This window comes from Hydra viridissima, unplaced genomic scaffold, assembly GCF_058129835.1.
Source record: "Hydra viridissima isolate aposymbiotic clone 2 unplaced genomic scaffold, HvirCarnegie_v1 scaffold_8, whole genome shotgun sequence".
In the NCBI taxonomy this organism is placed as follows: Eukaryota; Metazoa; Cnidaria; class Hydrozoa; order Anthoathecata; family Hydridae; genus Hydra; species Hydra viridissima.
In genome coordinates, this window is record NW_028324307.1 from 1,521,873 (window position 1) to 1,548,193 (window position 26,321).

Here is a 26,321-nt window from a genome sequence, read left to right on the forward strand (position 1 = left end):
AACAAAAACAAAATTAAACAATCTAAAATCAAAAACTACATTTACTACAGAGAACAACAAACACAAAAGCTCACATTTTGTTTTAAGAAAAAAAAGAATTGAGAAATATAGAATATTTTCCATAGAGAAATATAATCAACGCTTACTCAGATTTCGATTTTAGCTGAACGTATAAAAATGTAATTATAAAATGCATAGAACATATTTATTTTGATTTTTAATGACAGTTGCGGCAACTCCATCAATAAGATATCGGCAGTTTATCTAGGTAAAGAGATATTTGCAAGTTTGGTTAGTTAAAAGCATACTTATTAGAATTAAAATCTCAGCAACACTCTTCCTCTTCAACATCGTCACTTAACTGCTCATCTTCCATTGTTAGTACGTCTTTTATTGCTAGTGTGTCTAAAGAACGTCTTTTATTGCTAGTGTGTCTAAGGACTTGATGAAAAATTTAAAAAATAAACCCTTCGTTTTTTGCCACTTGTTACAACTGGGAATCGTTCAGAAGACTTGTGGGGCTGTTTAGAAGACTTGTTATTAAAAGATTCTACGGAATCCATGAGAAAGCTATCCTGTGACATGAACGTTTGTTCACGGGCTATAAGAAGAGCTTTCCATACTGACTTACTACTAAGGTCATATAAAAGGATCTCAAAACACCTTTTGACCAAAAAAATGAAATCCAGAAGACATGAAAGAGCCAAAAAAGTGTCGCGTTACCTGAAGCTACGTGAATCAACCATAAAAAACCTTTTCTGATGAAAAAACATTTTCTATTGATTCGGCTTTAAGTCATCGCAGCAATCGCTACATTATTAAATCATTTTCTGATGTGAAAAGAATCTTTAGAACCAAGCTCCCAGCTCAAATCATGGTTCTGGGAGTTGTGACGTCTGATAGAAAAAAGATGCTTTTCCATTTTTTTTAAACCTGTTTAAAAATGAGGAGTTAAAGTTTTGTTTCCCACGGCTTCACGAAGTTTTGCCATGATGGCTGATGATGAACGACCCAAATGGGAATTATGTGCAGACTCAGGATTTTTAGATATTTGACTCGCTACCTTTTGGCCTTCATCCAGCCCTTACTTGAACCCCCTGGACTATGCAATTTGGGGCAAACTGGAGCACTCAACCAACAGAATATCTCATCTTTGTGTCAATAATCTCAAACAAGTATTAAGAATGGGACAAAATATCTAGAGACTTCATTTTAAACAGTTGCAACGACATTAGACGCGTGTGCAGGACAACAAAGGCGCCCTTATTGAATAAAATGTTTCTCAATTAAAGTTTAATTGATGTCAGATGGTTTGGTGATTGAAAAATAAATTATCATGCCTACTGTTTTTGGTTTTCTTTGTTTTGCTGCCCCCCCCCCCTTCCCTCCTTTTGATAAAAAATATGACAAAAAGTTTAAATAATAATAAATCAGTAAATATTTTCACCTTTTTAAACAAATTTTTATGAAATAAATCTATTTAAATGTCGCCACACAGTGGGCAACATTAAAATAGACTTTTTCCAGACACATTTTATTAACTCTTAAATTGGTTGTTCTAGGCTGCAGTCTCATTGCCTATGCGGCACAGCAGCACTGCCCCATAACCATATTTTTAAAGGCATAAGAAAATCCACATTGGTTAATATATTTGCAAATATTCAGATCAACTTTTGGTTCAATTTGTTAACTTAACATTAATGTTCGTTAGCTTAACAAACGAGCGAGAATGATAATATTATCTTTTCTTTAAAAAAAAATTTTCGGAGCTGTTTTCACCCAAAATCCTTTTTTAAAAATATTCAACGCTTAAAACGCAATTTCTTAACTTTTAATCAAGATTTAGACTTTAAATTTTTAGCATATGCTTCTAGTTGTGTTATATGGGATCATTACAAAAAAAAGCTACTTCTTAAGGCAATATATATATATATATATATAATATATATATATATATATATATATATATATATATATATATATATATATATATATATTCTTCCAGAAACTAAAGATAATACTCCCATCTTTGATAATGGGTTTTGCGAATATTTATTATTTTCCGTTATTTTTTTGTTATAAAAATTCCTTAATGCTTAAGACTTAAATGTTTGAAATATAAATTAAACATGGCGTTTAAAGATGGCGTTTAAAGATGGCGTTTAAAGATAGGGGTTTAAAGATAGGGGTTTACTTGCATAACTGTTTTTCTCAAAATTCTCTGGGAAACCAAATAGGTTGAGTTCTTTGTTTTGTATAAACTGCCTTTTTTTCAACAACAAAAAATTACTTTCTTGATATGCTTTTATATTTACTTACTACTACAACTCCAATAGTTAAATTTTTTGAAAATCGGACTAAGAATTTATACTATCTTTCCCATTTTTACCCAATATATCAGAGTGGAATAGTGATGAAATTTTAATTGAGAAGATTTATGGAATTAATTTCTTTTTTATTTAAATAAAATTAGTTGATTTTTTGTTACTAAGCAACAAGTTCGTTTTGAGAAGAATATTTGGATATTTACAATAACAAATCGTTTAAAAAGCAAAAGTTTCATAATTCAACACCCGCAACCACCAGCAATTTTGACGTAAGTCTCAACTTTTCTCTTAGGAGCCTTATATTTTTTTAAAATTCAAGAAACCGTAGACATCTTTAACATCGCAATCTTCTAGCGAACCATTAAACTTAAGCACTAAAATATAAACAAAATTTATCTAATTAAAGTGGAATGTAGAGGTTGGAGGTGAGGAAAGGGAAGAGCGAAGATTTGCCAGATGGAATTTAGCATTTCAAATTTTTTTAGCGATTTCAATATTCAAACTGTTGCTGAGTGAAGAGGAACATTTAAAAATACAAACTTTGTTGTTGCAGTTCGCTTTTTCTTATTTTTTTACTTGATGTTTTGTTCCTATTTTTTTACTTCTTTTTTTGTTCATATTTATAGAAGTTTGATCAGTGGAAAAACATCTGTGGCAAATTTTTTTCTAAATTCGGGTTGACTATCATTCTAATTATCAACGTTCCTGATTTAAAAAAGGGTTTTCACAAGGCATATTTAAGGTTGCATGTCCAGTTAATTTTAAAAAAATACTGCAAAAGAGAATTTGTGTCGACTTTTTCTCTCGTTGCAGTGTTATGAAAGTTTTAACTACATCGAATGTGTCCCAGAATCCATTTGGATTTCAGACTCAGAATGAAATCAGGTAAATAATTTCAATGAAATTCTTTCAATTTATATGGTTTTTGGTTTTTGCTTGATACTTGCGATGTAAATATTGTTGGGTCTGGGGTTTGGTGGGATGAGACGGGATTAATGATCAAGTAAGATGTGATGTATGTGGAGTAAAGTACACAGTTGGAACCTTTCTTTGAAACAGGTGGCCAATAATATTATTGTTGTATTTCTATGAGTATCAAGTCTTAAACAAGTTGATTCGAGTCTTCGAATAATCAATTTGAACTTTGTGTTTAGATCTGCCAGGTGGCGCCCTGCTAGATCTCTTTTAGTAAACAAATTTGACGAAATTTTAGAAAGTTTTAAAAACTGACCGAAGTTGTTGTTAGGTATATAGAATGTATTTAGGAAAAGGGGTGAGAGAAATTTCTAGTTTTAAAGATTTGAAGGATCTGTGCAATTAAAAATCTTTTTATTAGCGATTTTTGCAATAATTAATTGTAAAATAAGTAATTGTTGCAAAAATCGATAATAAATTAATAATAAAAAAGTTTTATCACTTGCAACATGAATTTGGTCTTCTCTGACTATTTGTCTTCTTTTGAAATCTTGTTATAATATAATTGAATTCACTATCTATATTTTTTAAAGTATTTTTTAAAACTTCAAAACATTCCACCACTTATCTTAATATGATTTCCACCGATTCTTAGTTCACTACAATATCCTTGTAGATTAAAAAAAAACTGTGCTTTTTGCTTAAAACTGTGTTTTTTGCTTTAAACTGTGGAAAATGGTTGTGCGGCTGATCCGTGGGATGCTAAAGATACATAATTTACAACATTTTTTCTTAAATTATGTCTAAACTTTAAAACTTAAAGTTTCTCGTTCGTTTTTCGTCCAAAGATAATTGAAATTTTATTATCATTAAAGACAATATAAAAATGTATACAAAAAGGTGTATAAAAAGCAGATAAAAATTACTTGAAAAGCAAATCTTGAAAAATATTAAAATTGCAAACTACCGTTAAGTTCAGGTTGCTAAAAAGTTTAAAACCATAAAAACTTGAAATTAAATCTAAAATAAAAACTTGGTACGGGATTTTGGTTCTATTCTTAATTCTCAATTTTTCAAGGATCAAAAATTAGGTTCTTCTTAAAGCACTAATTAGTGGCACACCATGATAGACCCTGGGTCTTCCTGACTTTAATTTTTCGTGCGTCAAAGTTTGTTTTTGTTTCGTTTATGACGGAAAAAAAATTTATATTTATTTTATTTTTATAAAAATAATTTTCCTTTTAAAAAATCTTTTTTTTTTCAAAATTGTTTATCGCTTTAGGTAGCGAACGGTAGCAGCCCTACTTATCATGGGAGTTAGTAGACACTATGGACTAGAAAAATATCAACATTTCAAGAAAGTTCAAATTTTTATTTTTTTTTAGAAGCTAGAAATTTTTGTTTTCCCGCAAAAATTGAAATTTCATGTGTGTGCCTGTGTGTGTGCATGTGTGCGTGCGTGTGAGCGTGTGTGTGCACTTTTTTCATGATTTTCCACATGTAATCGTTACAAATTTTAGTAATTCTTCTGAAATGTCTATTTAATGATAATAAAATTTTTGTTGAAACTATTTTAAAAAATCTAACTTCATGAAGCTACTACAATTAAGTGTTTTTGAAATCTCATATATTGGGAAAACCTTAATATCTCATAGATTGGGAAAACGCTAAAATAAGGGTGAAAGTGAGTTACTTTCTCATTTTTTAGGTATTTGATTTCCCATTGTGAATTGGGGCTGAAATATGGGTTGGGTAGTGTTAAGTGAGATTGGGTGGGATGAGGTAGGGAAAGATGGAGTCCGAGGTGGGAAAAGGTGAGGTTGGAGTTGGGGTGAGTGAGATTAGGGTAGGGTAGGTTAGTTTGAAGGTGATGGTAAAAACTTTTTTCAAGAGCTTTAAAAAGTTCTATTTTTGATTTAAGAATAAAATAGGGAAAGACATTTTTACATTATCGTCGTTAGAAGTTATTACTTACAGGTAGAAATCTTAAGCCATTTGGCAAAGATTTAAAAAAAAATGTTGAACCTTATTTTAATCTCGTAAGTCAAATAACTGATGCGTGACAATTCGCGGTTCATTGAATTCGCGAGAGTGATAACTTCTGAATGACTCTTACTCTTTTTTATTTGGTTTTACAAAAATTTAAAACGTTTGTAATCTATTTTCACCCTTTGTTGCAGCGTTGTTTGAGGCTCGTAACAAAAGGTATTCAATAAGGGTATTGAGTATTCTTTAATTATTTAAATATTTAAAAAAAAGTTATTTGTGCAACCTTTCAAACAAAATGGCATCTTGAAAATTTCAAAACTGTAATCTATTTTAAAAAATTGATAATAGTAAAAGAGAGTTGTCACTGATTTATTCTTTCTCTCCACTTCCGTGTTGGCCTTTAACACAAAATTTATTCCAAAACTTGTAACAGTAGTGTTAACTTTTTTTTTTTTTTTTTGGTCATCTTTTTTCGTATTATTTGCTTGAGTGTTGACGTTTTTGTTTGTTTCTCTGATTGTTATCTTAAAGTTACAGAAACGAGTTTAAACAGGTTAACACAAAAACAGGTTAAATCAAGGAAATTTAAGCAGCTTTTAAATTAACTGTTTTTACGATTCTTTTAACAATCTAGATTTCAAATATTATTTAATACAATTTATGCAATCATAATTGAAGAAACTGTTTAATATTTCAAATCTGTAGCAAAAGAATTTGCCGAGAGCGGGTGCTATTCACGCTTGTATGAATACGACTTCACTTAACATTTCATAAAAAAACATGAAAAATTCAATTCTTGGACCTGCTTACCTGCTATACCACAACTGATACAAAAAAAAAGAGAGTACACTTTATAAGCATTTGGCGTGAAGTGAAAATCGAGAACGGTTCTTTTAAACCTTCATCAAACTTTACTCGGAAATGAAAAAAAAAACTGAATAAAAATAAAAATCGCGTGAAAGCATTTGTTTCTCATCGATTACGTAAAATAGTTTTGTCAAGTCATGCGCAGACTTGAATCAAAAGAAAATGGCTAGATTTTTTAAAAAGAAACTAAGTCGCAAAAATCTATTATAAACATTTATATCGAATAAAGGGAATTCATGATACAAGAAATGGAACTTAAACGAGTCTAGGTAACCTTCTAATCAGATATATAATCTTTGGGTTATTTTGTTAAAAAAGTTGATGTTTTTCGAAATCATTCATGCGCATCATTTTAGCAACATAATTCAACGCCATTTTTTAGTAAATCGTTAATTATTTGCTTTTATTTTGACAGTTGGATATTTTCACTGACTTTTAGTTTTTTTCACTGGTTTTGAGGAAAAATTAAATGAAGATCTCTCGAAAAAAGATAATTTTGATTAGCACATGATAAGTTCAATTGCAAATAAAATTAATTGCAAGTAATATTTTAAAAAAATCGCTGAGCTGAACAGAACGCCGGTAAACGTTTTGATTTTTTCTTAAACTTTTGTAGGGGGTAACTTTAATAATTTTTTAGTTGGCTCTTAAAAATCCCACCTGTTAGATCCCAGGTGGTTTTTATAACCAGGATTTATCTGATGTTGATAAAGGTACGTCAGTGCCAATATTGATACGTCAGTGCTAATGTTGATACAGGTACGTCAGTAAGACATCTTTATGCTAAAATTACTCTTCAATTGTTAAAATAAACAATTATATTTTTCCTACTGAACAAGAAGCCACACGAAACATTAGATTTATCATTTTCTGAAATGAACTTAATTGAGTTCATTTTAGTCCTAAAAAAAAAAACGTTCTCTTAAAAAAAAAAAAAAAAAAAATTCGTCGATAAATTCTTTGTTATTGGCACCTACCATGAAAAACTATGTTTATTTATTTTTTTCTTTTTAGCATAACGTTATTGATAAAAGGTTTTTTTTTTTTTTTTTTTGAAAATTTTTTTTGGTAGTAATTTTAAATCTATTTTTATATTAATAAATCTATCTTTATATTAGTAATAAATCTATTTCTGTAAAAATAAGAAATCTATCATTATCATTATTGTTATTATTATCATTGTTATTATTATTATTATTGTTGTTGTTGTTATTGTTATTATTATTATTATTATTATTGTTATTATTATTATTATTATTATTATTATTATTATTATTATTATTATTATTATTTTATTATCATTATTATTGTTATTAATATTATTATTATTACTATCATCATTATTATTATCATTATTATTATTACTATTATTATTATTATTATTATTATTATTATTATTATTATTATTATTATTATTATTATTATTATTATTATTATTATTATTATTATTATTATTATCATTATCATTATTATTATTTTTATTATTATTAATGATAATTTTTTACATAATATAAGGTTTTTAAATATATAAAATGTTATAACCTTTTTTTCCCCCTCTATCCGAACCCAGGAATAATTTTTTATATTTGTGCATCAACTGATTGTGCATACTATGCCGTGTAAAATTAAAAAACATTTAGAACACGTGCTATCAAACAAAGAGAGCTCATATTATGCAAAACCGCAACCTAAAAATCGAGTCATAAAAACTTATTTCAAAATTCTTCAAAAACTTAAGGGAGCAACTTGCTCTTCTGACCTTCACCTTTTACTTCGGAATATTTTAGCGCGAAGCATTCATTGAGGAAGATTTTTGCTAGACTCTTCGAGCGCATAGAATTTTTTTAAAATTAGCATTTAAAATTAACAATTAGCGGAGACTTTACCCATCTTCAATTGAGAGGCGCCCATGGGACTCCAAAGTATCACAGTCATTAATATTCATTGGTTTATTTTAAAATAGAGTATTTTGATTGGCTAAAGATTTTTTTCTATTTTCAGAGAGAAGGAAGAATTGCGTATAAAATTACGCGTCATACCTGCGAACGTAAAGTTAGAGAACAAACGAACGAATGTTAAAAGAATGACTGCGTTTATAACCAAACATTATAATAATCTCTTATCACCGGTAAATTTACCTAAAGGTCTTCTCGCACTTAAAGAAGAAGATCAGAATGAAGTGTATTTAAATGATGAGGACTCACCTCGAGATAAATCCTTTTTTGATCTATCGCATGTTGCGAATGAAGCGATTTACAATGACACTCAATCCGGAGCCAATAACTATGGAGATTTTCATAATGACGGTGGTAATTGGAATGGACTTATTAGTAACTATCCTGACGAAGAAAGTGTTAATATATCCACTACAGTGAGTAATATGAACCCTTGCGTCAATAATATGAGTTCTGCGCATTACTCCTTTTCTTCATTCAACGATCCTGTTTTTAACTTTAAAGAAAATCATTCACCTCTTCACTCACCTACAGGTAGCTTACCATTGCCTAAAAACCATCTACCTGCATTAATACTTTCCAGCAAGTCGCCGTCTCGGTACAGTGACAAAGCTTCTCCAGTACTGTCCCCCTTGACGCCTCTTGGAGTTGTGCATGGATTAGGCAGTTCTTTTAGCCCAGCTCACTCCAGCGCATTCACGCATATCGCTTCAAGAGAATATAGCGGGTATAAAGATACCACCTATAACACCTACGGAAACAAAGTAAGTTACGTTGCATCCCCTAGCAACGAGCTATCGCATATGCCAAGTATTTCGCATCGGCCATCTAGTTTTAGCGATATCGGATACTCACCTCAACAGCACGATATACTTCCCAGCACAATGTTTATCCAACAACCTCGCATGTGCAGCCCCCCTATTTCAAATATGAACGCTTTTGTCGAAAAGTACAACTATTCTCAATGTTCCAATCCGAACGTTTTTAACAATTTGTACCAACATGCCAACATGAACATGCAGTATGGCAGTGATATAAGTTTTTCTGCCAGTAACGCAGATAACGATGGACATTTAAATCTGAACGGAATCATCGGATCGCACAATATAATCGATAAAATGAAACTTCCGTGCAACGAAGATGTGGTCAGTGACATGAATTCAAAAAAAGTTGGCAACAAAGGTTATTTATGCGAACTTTGCGGGAAACTTTATACTCGAAAGTATGGATTAAAGATTCACATGCGAATCCATACAGGTTTTAAGCCACTGAGGTGTAAATTTTGTCAAAAACGTTTTGGCGATCCATCCAACATGGCAAAGCATATTCGTCTACATGCTGTTGGTGATACACCTTATAAGTGCCAATTCTGCACAAAGGTTCTTGTACGACGTCGTGATTTAGATCGACATATTAAATCAAGGCACCCTAATGGCCTATAAAACAAGTGTCAAATATCATGTATTTTTTTGAAAATAAAAACTGTATATAGTTCATTTACTAAAACTCGTTTTTTTCTTGGGTTTAGAAAAAGAATCAGAAACAGAATGAAAATTAAAATGTCAATCAAAATTTGAAACCAATTCTTAAATTTAGCTTCAAATTCTCGATTTTTAAAACTTTCTTAACAAAAAAAGTAATAATAATAGTTTTACTCTTCTACAATTTATGTACCGGGAACCAACTCTGGCGCATACCTAGAGCTTTAGATAAGAGAGAAAAGGTGTGGAGTGTGGATGAGCCCATATAAACATTTTTAAAATTCAAAATGAATTACAAGATGAATATATATATATATATATATATATATATAGATAGATAGATAGATAGATAGATAGATAGATAGATATGAATTAATTTTAGATATAATTATAGAGGCTCATCCACATCCCAGAATTAAATATATTGAGAAAATAATTGCGGTGAAAGTATTTTATTTCTTGTTTTGTTCATTTTTTAAATTAGGACGGAAAAAGAAATGGGGAGGCTGGGTTGGAGGTTGGTTACAAGCAAGGCATATGTAGTAAAGTAGACTTAATTATCAAATCAGGTCATAAAAAAATATTTTTAGCGCCTCCAAGTTTTCTTCGCATATATAAAAAGGAACTTTTTTTTGCTTGTTTTGGATAGAAAAATTAATTTTACTTAAATTTTCTAGCTGTAGTAGTACAAACAGTAGGTACTACAAGAACAGGCAAATACAACCGCCAAGGCATCAAACTGGTTTTTCCAGCGATCAAGATTAAGATGACGTATTAAATTTTTTAATTTGCTTGTTATAAAATTGTTTACTTTATTTCGTGTTCTTTTTTATTTAAAACTTTTATAATGATGACCATAAAAAGCCAAAGATAAATGCTTCTCAATAAAGAAAATAAAATTTCAGTAAAAAAATTGGCGCCAGAAAAAAATGCCGTTTAACTCTATTTAAATAACTGGAGACAAGTGGCACTTATTTAAGTCATATTATATATTTCGCATTCCTCAAGTCAATTTCTAGTCTTTGACAAAGTCTCGCCGGTCCGCATCGTTGAGCAGAAATAGGATTATAGACGCATTGGAGTGATTTTTCATATTTACACTATTTCACATTTATACTATTTATATTTCAGATATCTTTTTTTTGGATTCAGTTTTTTTCACAATATTTATAATCACAATAGAAGAAATTTAAAAACATAAGTTTTTTTTAGTTTCGATATCATCATCATTATCATCCTCATCATTGATTGTGCTAACTTTTGGTGACTTTATCACCGTGGTTAAAAGGTATAACTTGGAGCCATTCCGTTAGGTGGCAAAATAGATGCTAGTCGGCTGTTTGTCCTTTCGCGTGCCTCATTTAAACAATTGCATGTTTTCATAAAAGATAAAAATGAGAAAGTGTATGCATTGCTTGAGCAGAAAAAAAAAAATGCTTGTGCTTATTATATTTTCTTCTTTAAAATAAACGGAAAAGAATATTATCTTTTAAACTCAATTGTCAATGATTTATTGTTAATTAGTTTTATATATGATATTCTGATATAATTATGCATAATTACTTATTTCTGTTAGGTTTCCTTTTTTTGAATCTGGCGCCGGTAATATTTCATAACTTGTAATAGAGTGTTCCCGTAGACACGTGACACGGGAACACTTTATAAATTAGTTTTTGGTTTTTCGAGTTTTATGATTTTATTATGTAATGAATTTCTTTCGGTCATATCGTTACGACCTTGAAATGATCTGACCAATTTTAGTCCATTCTGATATAAATCGTTATGTTTCCAGGTCAGAAGACAGTTGTTTAAAAAATCTGAACATAAATTTTAGGCACCGCCGATTCGGTTCGTAAAATCCGCAAAAAGCCAATCCGACTTATTTTGCGGATTAAAATAGTCAGTTCGTAAAAATTTTTCGGATTAATAATCCGAAAACTAATTTACGAACCACTAGCGAATTTTTTTTTTGCGGATTCACTTCGCTGTTCGGATTATCAATCCGAAAAATTTTTACAAATCAATTTAACTTTAATTCGTTTAGCGAATTATACGAATCGCGTTCCGTTCGCGTCACCATTAAATGGTGTGGTCCAAAAAAATTACGTTTTTATTATGTGCGCGTCCTATAAATAGTGGATTTCTTTTTTATTTTCAATCAGTTCTATTTGGAAATCTTAACATACAACAATTCGTTCAACAGATCAAGTCTACTATTCTTCACCTACATTTATTACGGTAAGCCATTATTATATTAATTTGATTTAAAAGTTAAGAATATTTCAAACTGAATTTTTGCGGGTTTTTTTTTTTTTTTTTGTGGATCGAATTCCTTTGCGAATTATTTCGCTTTGCGGATTGCTTCAATTAGTGGATTGGTCCGATAAAATTTATATTGTAATATTTCTTCTACTTAAATATTAACAGAAATAAAAATAGAAATAGAGATAAAAACTAGTTTGAAAAATTGTTACGCTCATTTCAATAATTAAGGCAAATAATTAGTTCTTTTATTGAAAACTTTATGCATGCCTCTAAAATATCATTTATTGTTAAGACGAATATTAAGGAAAATTTTCAAATAACTTAATAAATAATTAGTTCTTTTTCGGAAACTGTTTGTATGCATCAAAAACTATCACGTTTTATTAAGGCAAATATTAAGGAAATATTGAGGCAAATATTTCAATAAAAAGTCAGTAAATCGAAAATGTGATTTGATCCGTGTTTTCGAATTTTTAATCCGAAAAGTAATCCTTATTAACAATCTGATCCGTTTTTGTGGATTTTAAATTCAATAAATAATCCGAAATATTCGTCCGATCCGATATGGCAAACTCAATCCGATTCGTTTCTTTTTTTTTTTTTTCATTTCACTTTTTTTTTCTTTTCAGATGCCTAAGCTGTCTAATATTTGGGAATTCTTCAACAATGTGGAGGGAAACAAGGCAAAATGCAAGGCCTGTGGCAAAATATACTTAATCAATAAAAGCACCACAAGTCCTTTAAGGAACCATTTGAAAAGAGTCCACTTGAATTTATATAAACAATTAGAAAGGAAAGACAAGCAAAAATCAACAATACCAGACATTTTTGATGAGCTTGCCTCTGAAGACTCAGATTTTGAACAAACACAAGAAAGAGGAAAAAAGAGGAGATGTCCACAGACACAAAAAGATACACCAGTATCGCCACAGCCTGGACCAAGTGGAACTTGTGGCACTTCCAACACACAGACATTGCAAGGCAGAAAACAGGCTACCAAACCTGAATGGGAAGTTACTGACATCAATCAAATAAGAACTGTTGTTGACATTACAAAATGGGTGATTGAGGACACTCAACCATTTTCTATTGTAGAAACTGACGCATTCACCCGGATGATGAGAACTGCAACCAACGGTCAATTCAGAGCCATTACAGCAAAGAATATATCTACAAAATACATTCCTCTCCTTTTTAAATTCATCAAGGAACAAGTAAAAAACATTTTCAATTCAGACAAGTCAAATCTTGATGGAGTGGCCTTTACATCCGACGTGTGGACCACTGATCACACCAATTTGTCTTTCATGAGCCTTACACTCCACTATATAGATTCAAAGTTCCAATTAAAGCGCTTCTTGGTAGAAATGTCCTACTTCCCCGAACAACATACTGCCGACAATATTGCCAAGAAGCTCAATGAATCTATCAACAAACTGGAACTTGATTTTGGAGTCAAAACCTGGATAACAGTCGACGGTGCAGCTAATGTCTAAGCAGGTGTTAGGAAATCAATTGGGGTTCAAAGTGCAATTTGGTGTGTCGACCACCGTCTAAATCTAGTTGTCAGTGGTGCTGTCGATGATAAAAGATGTCCAAAATGGTCAATTCTCAACCACAAAATAACAAAATTAGTAGGTCACTTCAACCAGTCCTCTCAAAAAGCTATGACTTTAGTTAATGCTGCCAAAGCCTTAAAAAACTCCAGAACGAAGTTAGTACAGAGATGCCCCACAAGATGGAACTCTGACCTCCATCAAATTGAGTCTGTGGTGGATCTTCTTCCGGCGATGCATTCTTTAAAGAATCCGAACCCTACTGTTTCTGGAGGTTGTAAGTTGACAGATCTTTTACCAACAGATGATGAAGTGGAATCTATTCAATCTGTCATCCGGCTTCTGAGAGGCTTTTCAGAATTCTCTGAGAAATGCAGCAGTGAAAAGAATGTTAGCATCTGTTCCGTTATTAATTGCGTATACAACATCAGAGGAAGATTAGCAAGGGAGATGATCAAGCCAAAAACCGAGGTGTCATCAGAGCTTGCTCACTACTTCAATGAAGATTTAAACAAAAGATTCGAAGGGGAGTTGATGAATATTGAATTCTCTATAGCTCATTTTTTAGATCCTAACAGCAAGGGCATGTGCTTTGTGGATGAGGGGGAAAAATTTGAAGTAGTCAAAACTGCAGTAAAAAAAGCTATGGAAGAACTGTCAAAAAAAGAAATTTTGGCTAGCCAAAGCACTCCTTCCCCTTCAATGTTGGATGATGAAGATGATGACGACTTTGATTTCACTGAACAACTGAGGAAGAAAGTGTTTGGTGCAGGTTACATTAATCCTGGAGGTGAAACAAGCACCAAGAAAGCCATTTCTACTGAAATTGAGGGGTATTTGAATTCAAAACCAGTTCCAGCAAATACAAATGTACTGGAATTCTGGAAACAAAACCAGTATATTTACCCAATAATGTCAAGGCTGGCCAGAAAAAACCTCTGTATACCTGCTGCATCATCAACATCTGAAAGAGTTTTCTCAACAGCAGGGAATATATACAGCTCTAGAAGAACCAATCTTTCAATCTCAAAGGTTGAGATGTTGGTATATATGAAAGAAAACACTAAGCAACTCAGTAAAATTCAAGACATTGTGTGGCCAGGAAATGAATTTGGAAAATGATTAACTTTCAGTGTGATTTTGACTTTTTTTTATTTCTTAACAAGGAAATCATTTCGTTTCATTGTATATTTGAATATTATAAATAAATAAAAATGAATTTTAATTCGAAAGCTTTTTTTATTCTGAATCCGTATAAATCCGTAAAAATAATATCGGTTCGGATTCCAGTTCGAAAAAAATTTTTCGAATTGCAATCCGATTCGAAAGTATCGAATCGGATTGCAATCCGAAAAAATAATCCGAAAAAATTTTAACGAATTATTTTCCGATAAATTATTTTCGGATCAAATCAATCCGTAAGTAGTTTGAACCGTTTAGCATAGATAATTCGGTGCACAATCCGCAAACCGATAAACAGTAACGAATCGGCGGTCTCTAATAAATTTAATCTTGTGAAAAAATCTGCGGTTTTCCTAGAAATGAAATAACTCATTTCCTTTTCAAAGATATCGGAAATATCTATAAATACTATAAATATCTATAAATACTATAAATATAATATATAGATAATTTTATTCAAATATAAATATTTCAGAGAATCGTTGATCGAAGCTTTAACAGCAGAAGGCGCACAAAACTTCTCCCACTCACCTCGCATGTTGAATGGTGTCGAGAACTCAAAAATTTCCTCGAAAAGGAGCGTCACCAAGGAAATTCAAAAAGCTCTTTACAATCTTCTCAAGGCTGCAGTTTTACCATAACAGCTTTTTAAAAAACTAAGAATATTTCTCCAATCGATATTCAACGTTTCGTTATTTGTTGGTTCGTCAATGCCATTTTTAAATATCCCTTTGTGAATCTGAGGCCTGAATGAATCTTGTGAATCTTTGTGAAGCTTGTTGAAAAATGTTTAAAAGTTTATTCGGCCAAGATGATGAAAGAGACACAAGATGATGAAAGAGACACAAGATGATGAAAGAGACACAAGATGATTATTCGACCAGTGTTTGACACTGGGTTATCTCAGTACAGCGCTTTTACCTTCCCTGCTAAGTGCTAAGTGTTAATCAATTCGTAAATTTTGATAGTCTACTGTCATCCATTACTAGACATTACTAGATTTGCGGTACTCCAAGCAATCGCTAAACGTTTCCACCCTTCTCCTTAAAAATATATCAATTTAATATTTCTAGAAAATAAATTCCTCTATCATGCTTATAAAAAAAACTTTCATGCTTAGGTGCTTCATTTAGTTCAGTATTACTGCATTGTTTTCTTTTCAACGCATTTCGTTCACGCGTTTCTCTTCTTTTTTCTATACTAAAGTGCTTAAAATCAATTCCACCCACAAACTCAAATCTATTTATTTGCTTTTGAGAAGTTAAGAATGATTTATCCTCCTTAATTGTGATCGTGTGCAACGTCGAAGAGATCATTGAATGAAGAAACAATTGTTTCTTTTTTTTCTTCTTGGAAACAGCTTTTCTTTCAGAGTATTTTTTTGTAAATTTCTCCATTTTTCGAACTAAGTTTTTAACTTTCTGATGAATAATCAAAGTTGAAATTTTCAAGGCTTCGTGCTCTTTCTCTAAAAGCGAGAACTTCCTGTAATGATAATGTTGCGATTCCTAGTAAACCGAATTTTTCTATATCCAGGTAGTACAACAGCACATTCAACACTATTTGGTAGAAGGTAATTTTCGTCAAATTATCTGTTAAGAAAAACTACCAATCGGTTATATTTTATCCCAGAAATTGCTTTTTGAAGCAAAACCTTCCTCCTTTTACACTTAAAAACCGTGGACGAAGTAACGACTAATGCTGTAGTTTACATTTTATGCATCTCAGTAGTTTCAAATCATATGTAAACTATAAACACAAATTGAGTACTATATGATGACAAATTGAGGAATTCACGGTTTGCTAACATATAATAATAATGACTTATTCTTATCACTTAATTTTTTTTTCTTTAATCATAAAAGTATTAAACGTTGGCAAGCAAAAGTACCAAGCAATGAGGAAAACCAATACATACATTAAATATATTCTGGGTCAATTATATAACACATATCCCATTCTAATATGTGTGTGTACGTGTGTGTGCAAATAATATTTGATGACTTCTTGGATATAACTTTAACAGAATAATTACAGCATACTTAGATTGGTTGCTCCGAAATATTTTTATTCGTTTTAATCTTTAGGCTTATTTTATGATAATATTATGTTTAATTTTGATAATATCATGATTATATTATGATTAAAATAAGTAAACTCAATTTCATCAACGTCTTACAAACATTTTGTAGCATAGAAAGTTTTCTTCAGATCTTCAGCTTCACGGACAAAAGAACAACAAATATGTTAACAACTTTTCCTTCCAGAATTTAAAGGCGAAAATATTATTTGCCTAAGTATTTTAAAAACACCGCATTTGTAAAAAATCAACTTTCAAAAGTAAAAAAAAACAACTGATAAACTTATCTCTATCTATGAAAACACCAAATGATACATTAATTTATGATCGACTTGAAATATTACAATTACTAATGAAAATATTTCATCAGATCAAATAGTGCGTACTCTTTTTTGAACACAATTATAATTTTTATAAAATGAACTTAAGAAACATTTTTACATCTTAAAAAATTCTTTTAATACTTTGGTCAGTCAATGCAAGAATTTCTCTAGCTTTCAAATGGTTTTAAACTGTATGAGGAGGAAAAATGAGAGAAAACATAAACTTTACGTTTTACCCGGCTCAAGCGAATAACATATTTCGAAACACCACGTTGACAAGCATGTAAAATTGCACGAAAAACAAATCAGCCCATTAAAATTTGTTTTTGCTTTAATGACATTTCGTCGTAAAAAAAAATACTCTCGTCGATGATGTGATAAACGAGATAAGAGATGAGATAAAATACTGGACTGTGACCAAAGAGCGAATAGCATTTACGCGTTTTTTTCGGACTGTTTTTGTTCTGGTATTTTGTGGCACTAATAAAGTTTATATAAATCATAAATATTGTTAACAAAAAATAATTTTATATTTATAATATCCATACTATAAATTATTGTTACTATAAATAATGTCCGTTAAGTAATTAGCAGTAGTTGACAGACACTAATCCATTTTATACTTGATTAAAAGAATAAAATTTAAAACCAAAAATTTACGTTTGCAAAACGACTCTCCTTGGAGGCTCCTTGCTTTGAAAGCTCTCAAAATCTTTTATCCGGTACTGTATACCGCATAACTAATTTAGATCATAGATCTATTAACTTTCGAGTCTATTATTTTCAGCCGTATGTTATATGATCATCCAATTTCGAAGACGACATCAGGAAATTCTTACAAATGCATTTAGTAGTCTCTTCGTGCGAAACGAATGAAACTATGAGCCTTAAGTTACTGAGTTAAAAGTATGCATTTTTTCAAGGTTTACCTTGCTCAAATCAAAATTGCATACCACGTTGCAAGTTAGTATTGCACAACATCTTAATCTAAAAAAAATAAACAATTTCCCCGAGGATGTCGATTTGGCACAGTTTAGTACGAGTAGCAGTATATTTAGTTCTTGAAGCATTATTGAAGTGTTTAGTGCGTAATTAGAACTCTTCCAATTGGATTAGTGGCTGAGAGGCATCTCCTTTTTTTTTTTTGAAAAAAAACAAAACAAAAAAAAACAAAAAAAAAAACTTAGAAACCGCACGGATCTGGCTCAAAAACTTTGGTTGCTCACTATCAATCTAGCAATACTGGATGTGGTTAGCACTGAAATGGTGAAGATTTTATTCAAAAGGTACCTGATCCTTCGACCCTGGCCGCTTTTACTAAGTTAAGACTAAACCTTGGTGAGGGACGAAATTAAAAGTGAAAAAGAAAATTTGATTTAAAAACTGAAGTTATATGTGTATTAAATGCAGCGTGGTTAATTTGCTTTTTGGTTACATTCTTGTAAGATAAAATTTAAGAGATGATTAAGTAATAGTTAACTTTGTATTCTCACGTTTTGTAATTAACGCTAAAGATAATTAAGCAATAATTAACTTATATTTTAACGTTAGTTAACGTAAAAGAAAGTACGAAAACCAGCAAAACTTCACTTTAATCTGAAATTTAAAAAAGACATGGTAACCTAGAAAACAAACAGGTTTTCTGTTTTTGTTACACCTGCTGTTGTGGTAGAATTCCAACTCAGCGAATCATCTTTGAATTTTTTACACCAATCTTTTGTTAACAAGTCCTTTCACTGCTCTTTTACTTTAATGGTTTAGTTTTGATGAGTTTTAATTCAAAATGGAAAAAGTATTTCAGATTGATAAAAATCGCGATGGCTAAAAATCATTTCAAAAAACTTTTTTTTTTTTCTCAGTCATTCATTTTGGAAAATTTCGTACTTGCACTTTTGGGAGTAGGGCTTCTCAAATTCCCTGGGGGGTAAGGAAATCTTTTTCACTCTCAGGGTCTTGTTAATTGTGCGAAGCAATTCATAAAAACGCAAAAGTTTGAAGAGATTTTCTCATAAAAAAAAAAACAACAAAAAAAAAACGAAAGCTTCAAAGATGCAAAAGGCAGTTTTTTTTGAAAGTGTTACCAAAAAAACAACAACAACAACAACTGAAAATTGAATGTTAATGAGGTTTTGTTACCTGGATTTTTTCTCCGATGATTCGTTCGGGGGTTTTTGATCTAGTTTATCCTGAAAGTTCTTTAAACATGAATTCTAAAATTGGAAAGAACAAGTGGTTTTTGATGCCTATCATTTCCAATGAATTTCTAAAATGTTTATGTGCAGAAATCTTCTGTTACAAATTTCACAAAACTAAAAACGTAAGTGCAATCGGCAACTGTCTTTGAATGATTGTTTCATAAAGAATGATTGTACCATAAAAATTGATTGGTTCATAACTTTTGTAACAAAAGAATAATTGTTTCATAAAGAATGATTGGTACATAACTTTTGTAACAAAAGAATGATTGTTCCATAAAGAATGATTGGTTCGTAACTTTAGTGACAAAAGAATAATTGCTTCATAAAGAATTAGTGCATAACTGTCTTTGGTAACAGTCTATATAATTCAAAAAACTAGTATCTAATGGTTAAAAAACTTCGATGATAGGGTGGAAACGGGTAGACGATTCGTTATACTGTTCTTACAGTTTCAGGGTAAGACACCAAATTACCAAAATTTTCTGAGACAAAACTTATACCTACAATAAGTTTATAAATAATAGAGAATAAAGACGAATAAAAAAAAAGCAAAAAAACATCTATTAACAGAATAAATAAAGTGGCATTAAAACATAAAATCTTTTTCAATAATTATCTTTGATAATCATAAAAACGCTATTTACGTTTTTTCCCCCTCTGCAATAAATTTTTCCCATTCTAGTAATCGTTTCGCTTCTTCTTCTGCAGTTTCTTGGACTTGATAATTCGTAACACCGTCGTACGTTTGCGCAGATAAGATTTTTTTCGCATAATAACGACCATTTAATGCCTGGAAAAAGAGCAACGATGTGATTTTTAAAAAAAATCAATTTTTTTTTAAAAACTTCAAATAGCTTTTTTTAGTTAATTTTTTTACCTTTATACATTTATCAGCAAACTCAGGTTCCTTGAAAAGTATGGATGCCACGCCCTCAGGATTTCTCTACATATACACCATGCTTAAGTTCAGAAAACTGGTTCGCATGCAAACTAATTTAAACTAAGTAATTGAAAAAATTTAAAGATAAATGAAAATTTACATCGAAAACTATTATCTTTTTTACTTCCCCAAATTTCTCGCATTCTGATCTCAAGTCTGCTTTTAATTCGTTTATTAATGTAGGATCATTCTAAAAAAAAAAAAAAAAAAAAAAAAAAAAATCTCACTGTTCTCAAAGAACCGGTTTACAAAAATTAAATGCACCAGCGCAAATTTAAATTTCTAAAAAACATCAAAATAATTCCCCACCCCCTCACGCACAAAGAATTTTCATTACCAAATCATAAAATATTTTTAATATTTTCTTACTTCAAACTCTTTATTATCGAACATATTTTTCAGTATGACAATGCGATCAAATTTGCTTCGTTTTTGCGGTCTGTCAACCCAATCCAATAGTCTAGATTAAAGGAAAATATAACTTAGTGCCGGGCGATTCGACCCTTCAATTGATTTAACTCTAACAGAACAGATTAATAGTAAATATTAAATATTTAATATGAAAGAATAAAATTTCAAAATACTTGTCCTGTCCCTTCCCTTCCTTCACTTTCTTCTTCTTCTTCTTTGGCTTTAAGCTCGGATTAAAGTTGCCTTTCAGTTGAAACACTGCCTTTAAAATATTAGCGGTAATCATTTAGCATGATAAAAACAAATAGAATTAGAAATCTCTTTGATTTTAACCAACCAAAAATCCATATTAACAAAACCATTATATTATTCTTAAGAAGAGTAAAAATCCAAACCAGAAGGAGCAATGTTTTTCTGTAAACAACTGTTTACCTGCTCCACGTGTATTTTTGATCCTTCAAAATCACTCTCGTCAAGAAGATTGCAAGCTAGCCCCACTGATTCATGCTAAAAAGAATTTTTACCTTGTAAATACCTTTAAGGTAAACATTAATTCATTTTTATTGCAACCAAAAAGGGAGCAACCAAAAAGTAATCAAGGAAGAAGGGAGTAACTAAGGTTATAAAATAAAAATATTTTTTCTGATAAAATAAATATCAATATGTTTTGTAGTCAACAATTTAACTTACTTGAAACATTCAAAAAATCAATCTATTTATACATAGAATGGAAAAATCTTAAATAAAAAAGATCAAAGTAAAAAGATATGCTTTCTAGTTAAAAGTGAAAATAAAAAAAAAAGTCTGAAAAGAAAAAACTAAAAGAAACCTTTAAGTAACAGCATCTAGCGTCTCCTTTAAAAGTACCATCCGAGTTTTTATATAATCTCACCTTCTTTGCACCTGAAATAAAAATAAGATAAACTGATAAACATTAAAAACATAAAATATTTAAAACACATTGTCATTAAAACAAGTTATGAAAATAATTCTACACAAAATAAGTCAAAAATTCAAAACAACACCTGTGTCATCTTCCATTATAATTCCACATTTTGACATCAGAGTTACAAAGTTTTCCTCTGTCAAGCTTTCTGGAAGTCCTGTAACATAAACATTGTTGTTGGTTTTTTGATCAATATCAAACCATTCTTGTTCTTCGTTTTTTCGTTTTTTCTGTTTCATATCTTCAGTTTCTTTGGGTTTTTTAGTTGATTGCGCATCTTTAATTTTTTCATCTTCCTTATCTACTACATTTACATTTGGGTTAGGTTCCCCTGATGGTGTGAAGCCATAGTTAGCTTGATAATAAGCTATAAAGTCATCATCAATCTAAAAGCAACTAAAAGTTTTGATTGTTCATAATAGACATAACAGTGATTGCAAACAAAATTCCTCCATATATTTGAAGCTTTTGAATTTCAAACATTAGGCAAACTAAATTCAAAGTATCTCAAATCACCTTTGGAATCCACCCTCTTTTTACTTGGTCCCATTCATAGATTGTACCATCTGTTGGGTCTGTATATGTGTACCCTTCTGTAGAAGAGTTTTGTTCAAGATAATGCTGCCACTCTGGTTTATTGGGATCGGAAGAAGTACTCGCGGCTTGCTTTTTAAGAATATCAACAATATCTAAAGTAAAAAAGAGTCTCATTTTTTAAACTTTTAGAGAAAATTATTTGACTCCCTGTAAAGCTATACCTAAGTGCTAAACATTGATCAGAAGTCTATTTTTAATAAAATCTGAACTTAAACTACAGCCTACCAGATTGCTCATCTAATTTTTCTTCTTTCTTGTGTTTAGCTTTGTCTTCAACATCACTGTCACTATCGTGCTCGCTAATATCACTCATCCTATTTCTTTATTGAACATAATATATTATCAATTCTTTATTAAGCATAAAATATTTGTAAGATTCCCAAACTTTGAGGTAAAAAAAGTCCTATTTTATTTTTTTTAATATAAATAAAATTTTTAATATAAATGTAAGGGTCATTAGCTGAAGAACGCAGACCTGTACAAAGTTTATGAACAAAACCTTTCATATAAATATGTACAGAGCTTTGGGGTAGGGACAGGAAGGCTTGAGAAGTTTTAATTTAAAAAAAAATGGAGTTAAGGAGATCAATTTGGCACCCAACATCTGCTCCTCACTGCTGTGATCTATACTAATGTATGATTTGATCATGTAATTTTCTACACTCAAGCGCTTCCAAAAGCAGTTTACAAACAAGTTTTTACTTTTAGTAAAAAAAAAAAAAAATGTTTACTACATTAAACAAAAAGATTTAGCGTCAATTTAATTTCCAAATAGAATATAATGCCAATTTATTTGTCAATAAAAAATGGTTTTTAATGCTCATAAAATAAAACAAACGAAGAGATCTAAATTGAATTATTTATTTATTCATGTAGAGACTAATGATTTAGTAGAAAGGACATAAGAAATACTATTAGTAAAATGCTGTGAAAAATCAAATTCAACAACAAAAAGTTTTACACCAAAACTCAGACCAAAAACTCAGCGCCCCATAATTTAAAAGTACGATCAAAAGAACAAGTTGCTAAAAAATTCCCATTGGGTGAAACATCTACACAAGTAACTTTTTGTTCATGGCCAGCTAAAGTTTTTAATGGGGCCCATGATGGAGATGACCAGACCTTTGCTAAACCATCATAAGATGCTGTTACTAAAATATTGTCACAGAACTTAACATGAGAAATTAGATTGTTATGTGCTGGTATAGTATAAATAGCTTCCTGTTTTCGTAGGTCCCATATCATACATTTCTGATCCTCACTTCCTGTAGCTAACTGAAACCCATTTGAATGAAAATCAATTGCTAATACTTTTTTTAAATGTCCTTCTAAAGCAAATATACTTCTTCCAGTTCGTAAATCCCAAATCAATCCTCGAGCATCAAAACCACATGTTGCAGCTAAAGAACCATCTTCTTGAAAACAAATTTTAAACACTTCCTGACCATGTCCTTCTTGATGGAGTACTTCAACTTGCTTTTCTAAGTCCCAAAGTCGCCATGACTTATCAAAACAAGTTGTACCCAAAAATCTTCCAGAAGGATGGAATGCGACACTTGATACTCTCTTATCATGACCATCAATTTTGCCAAGAGGTTCTTCATCTTCCAGATTCCATAACTGAACACTTCCATCAACTGAACAAGAAACCATATTAACAAGACTAGGACTTAAATCAATTGTTGCTCTTGGATGAAAAACAATCCCACCAACACGTTCATTATGACCACGTAAAACACGAACTTCTTTCCCATCTGGTACAGACCACAGTTTACACAACCCACTCCATGATGCTGTAGCCAGAACACTGCTATCAGGGGAAAATTGGCAGTATGATAATGGTCGATTATCCCCTATTTGACTACAAAAATTTACTAAGGATTGGGTTTTACGATGCACTTCCTGAACCTTAGCAGCAGTTACAGATTCAAACTTTTTCAAATCCTCTTTTGTTTTTCTCAACCTCTCCTGTGTACGTGGAATTGAATAATTTGCAATAAAGCATCTAGCTTCATATAATGCTAAAGGACCCTCATGATACCAAACTTCATCTGGTTCCTTTTCTTGTTCGATTTCTACTTTTTCTTCTTCATGGTGTTGAGAAGTAAAGCCAGGCAATAATTGCTCAAATACAAGCAACAAATCTTTTAGCCTGTCTCTTCTCTGAGCTGGACCTTCTCCGAACAAACAAATAGGATGACCAAGCTCTCTTAACTTTGCTTTTACAATACTGTCATCTGTAGAAACAGTAATAGATCGTAACATTTTTCTCTTTTCAAACTCAGCCATCAATTCTTGCTGACGCTCTGAGGACACATCTGCTTTCATTTCTAGAGTGTCGCCATCAGTGATGTTTATATTTCCAGCCTTGATAGCTTTCTTAATAGCAATTTTGTTTATATCACGCCCACCTTCATCATCAGAATCTAGAACAGCAAAAATTTTAATCAATACCAGAATCAGCAAAGTCTTTAAATATATGTTTAAAAAATTACTTCCTAACAACTAAAAGTAAAGTATAATAAAGCATATAACATTAAGAACAGATAAAATTTAATCTACTTCCATTGCCCAATTTGAACTTTAACTTAAATTTTCATAACAAAAAAAGTAGCAGATTTTAATTCTTGTTTTATTTGCTGTTTTGGTACATGCTAAATATTGGTGGTAAGCACCATTAAAAACTATAAGATTGTCCCAAATCAAAAGATCTTTTTAAACTTTTAATGAATTACACTCAACTTCCAAAAAACTTGTTGTCCAAAACGTTTTAAGTTTTTTTTTTTCTTTTTTTGTAAATATTTTAAAAATAGGAAATTTATTAACAAACAAAAAAAAAAGGAATAAAATCAATTTTCCAAATTTATTTTGTTTAAATTTGAATTTAAAATCACCAAGCTTCTTATCAAATTATTTGTGCAAGTTATCGAATTAGCTTATTGAAAAGTTTTTTATCATTATTGGCTTTGGTCTTATTATCAAAAAAAAAAGTGACAAGACTCTTTGAATGCATTCTTTCTCTCAAAGTTTTTCTCAAATTCTTTCTCTCAAAAAAAAAAAAATTCTTTCTCTCAAAAAAAAAAAAAATTCTTTCTCTCAAAAAAAAAAAAATTCTTTCTCTCAAAGTTTTGTTGTTATTGAAATAGCATCAATATGCAGATTATGTACTGCTGCTACTCAAATGACAATAAAATCTCCATTAAAGAGCACAAAGTATATTACTTTGATGTTTGGCCACACCTTTATCAAAAGGCCACAAAACCTTTGAAATAACTGGTGATTTGAAACTAGTATCCTAAACATTATCCATAAATATTCTCTATTACTGTAGTATACAATCTATTGTAGTATATAATATACTTCAAATTTAAAAGATTAAAAAAAAAAAGACCTTTTTTTTTCTTTTGTTTTACTTTCTTTTTCTCTGCTTTTTCTTCATCACTTGATTCACTTTCACTCGATTCACTTCCCTGAGCTCGCAATAACTCTTCACCAGCTAGCCTTTCTTTTTCTTCCCTTTCTAGACGTTCTTTTTCCTGCTCCTCAAGACTTCCATAAAACAGGCGTTGCTTTTTAACAAAAGGTTGATCATCATCTTCATCAGAAGACATTGTATATGAATATATTAATATGAACTATGTCTGTGAATATATATTACAAAACAAACAATATCTATGGAAATATCTAAAGTGTCTTGACCCAAAACTAAACTTTATAAGACGTTGAAAACAAATTTGATGTTAGTACCTGGAAATTAAGAAAATAACTTGCTTTTTTTTTTTTGAGATTTGAATCACAATGAATCACAAAATTTTAATAGAATACACAAACTGAGAAACAACTACTTAGGTCGTTAGAAAAGTTCGTAGAACTCCCCTCTAAAAAAAAAAAAAGAAGAGTTTTTTTTAATTTTGTTTTATCAAATGTTCAAAATAATGTCCATCGTTATCTATACAAAGTTGCATCCTTTCAAGCCATTTGTCAAACGTTTTTTTATACTCTTCTTTGGGTATACTTTGAAGTAGCTTCGTTATGCGAGTTTTTTGACTTTCGACGTCAGTATCGTCATCAAGATTTTTTTTTATCAAGTCGAATAGCCAATAATCGGATGGAGCTAAGTCTGGTGAGTATGGTGGGTGGCGAATTATTGTAATTCCAGCTTGGTTTAGACAATTTGTGACGGTTTCAGTCACATGGGGTCGAGCGTTATCATGGAGAAATTTGAAATTTTGAGTGCCTGTTTTAGGTCTTTGCTTATTTATTTCGCATATAAGAGGTTTCAAACAATT

The 26,321-nt window shown here is 30.8% G+C and overlaps 3 protein-coding genes across 6 annotated transcripts; 1 reads left to right on the forward strand and 2 right to left on the reverse strand.

Moving 5' to 3' along the window:
• Nucleotides 1-5,379: 5,379 nt before the first annotated feature.
• On the forward strand, nucleotides 5,380-9,559 carry LOC149884452 (uncharacterized). Of its 4 annotated transcripts, none has more exons than XM_090096234.1 (2): nucleotides 5,380-5,447; nucleotides 8,100-9,559. In XM_090096234.1, the coding sequence occupies exon 2, from the start codon at nucleotides 8,182-8,184 to the stop codon at nucleotides 9,493-9,495; it is 1,314 nt and encodes a 437-aa protein (XP_089952360.1). In that variant the 5' UTR covers nucleotides 5,380-5,447; nucleotides 8,100-8,181; the 3' UTR covers nucleotides 9,496-9,559. The 4 variants fall into 4 exon arrangements, with proteins under 4 accessions (XP_089952360.1, XP_089952358.1, XP_089952359.1 ...); XM_090096232.1 differs by lacking the exon at nucleotides 5,380-5,447 and adding an exon at nucleotides 5,869-6,367; XM_090096233.1 differs by lacking the exon at nucleotides 5,380-5,447 and adding an exon at nucleotides 6,383-6,680.
• A 10,122-nt stretch (nucleotides 9,560-19,681) lies between these two features.
• Nucleotides 19,682-22,521, reverse strand: LOC145197055 (17S U2 SnRNP complex component HTATSF1-like). Its single transcript, XM_080073764.2, has 10 exons — nucleotides 22,258-22,521; nucleotides 21,952-22,124; nucleotides 21,515-21,821; nucleotides 21,319-21,392; nucleotides 20,922-20,996; nucleotides 20,663-20,751; nucleotides 20,448-20,538; nucleotides 20,179-20,268; nucleotides 20,016-20,081; nucleotides 19,682-19,928 (listed from the first exon to the last, which is right to left on the reverse strand). Exons 1-10 carry the CDS (start codon nucleotides 22,343-22,345, stop codon nucleotides 19,779-19,781), a joined length of 1,203 nt encoding a protein of 400 aa, XP_079929890.2. The 5' UTR covers nucleotides 22,346-22,521; the 3' UTR covers nucleotides 19,682-19,778.
• Nucleotides 22,522-22,950: 429 nt separating this feature from the next.
• Nucleotides 22,951-25,801, reverse strand: LOC145197054 (U4/U6 small nuclear ribonucleoprotein Prp4-like). The gene is made up of 2 exons (XM_090095851.1): nucleotides 25,424-25,801; nucleotides 22,951-24,458 (listed from the first exon to the last, which is right to left on the reverse strand). The coding sequence occupies exons 1-2, from the start codon at nucleotides 25,641-25,643 to the stop codon at nucleotides 23,002-23,004; spliced, it is 1,677 nt and encodes a 558-aa protein (XP_089951977.1). The 5' UTR covers nucleotides 25,644-25,801; the 3' UTR covers nucleotides 22,951-23,001.
• Nucleotides 25,802-26,321: the final 520 nt, after the last annotated feature.

Coding starts and splice junctions, on each gene's coding strand:
- LOC149884452 (XM_090096234.1), top strand. CDS start 8,182: ATGACTGCGTTTATAACCAAACATTATAATAATCTCTTATCACCGGTA.
- LOC145197055 (XM_080073764.2), bottom strand. CDS start 22,345: ATGAGTGATATTAGCGAGCACGATAGTGACAGTGATGTTGAAGACAAA. Junction 21,822..21,951: donor AAAGAGGGTGGATTCCAAAG/GTGATTTGAGAT, acceptor AGTTGCTTTTAG/ATTGATGATGACTTTATAGC. Junction 20,269..20,447: donor TCGATAATAAAGAGTTTGAA/GTAAGAAAATAT, acceptor TTTTTTTTTTAG/AATGATCCTACATTAATAAA.
- LOC145197054 (XM_090095851.1), bottom strand. CDS start 25,643: ATGTCTTCTGATGAAGATGATGATCAACCTTTTGTTAAAAAGCAACGC. Junction 24,459..25,423: donor AAAACAAAAGAAAAAAAAAG/GTCTTTTTTTTT, acceptor TTGCTGTTCTAG/ATTCTGATGATGAAGGTGGG.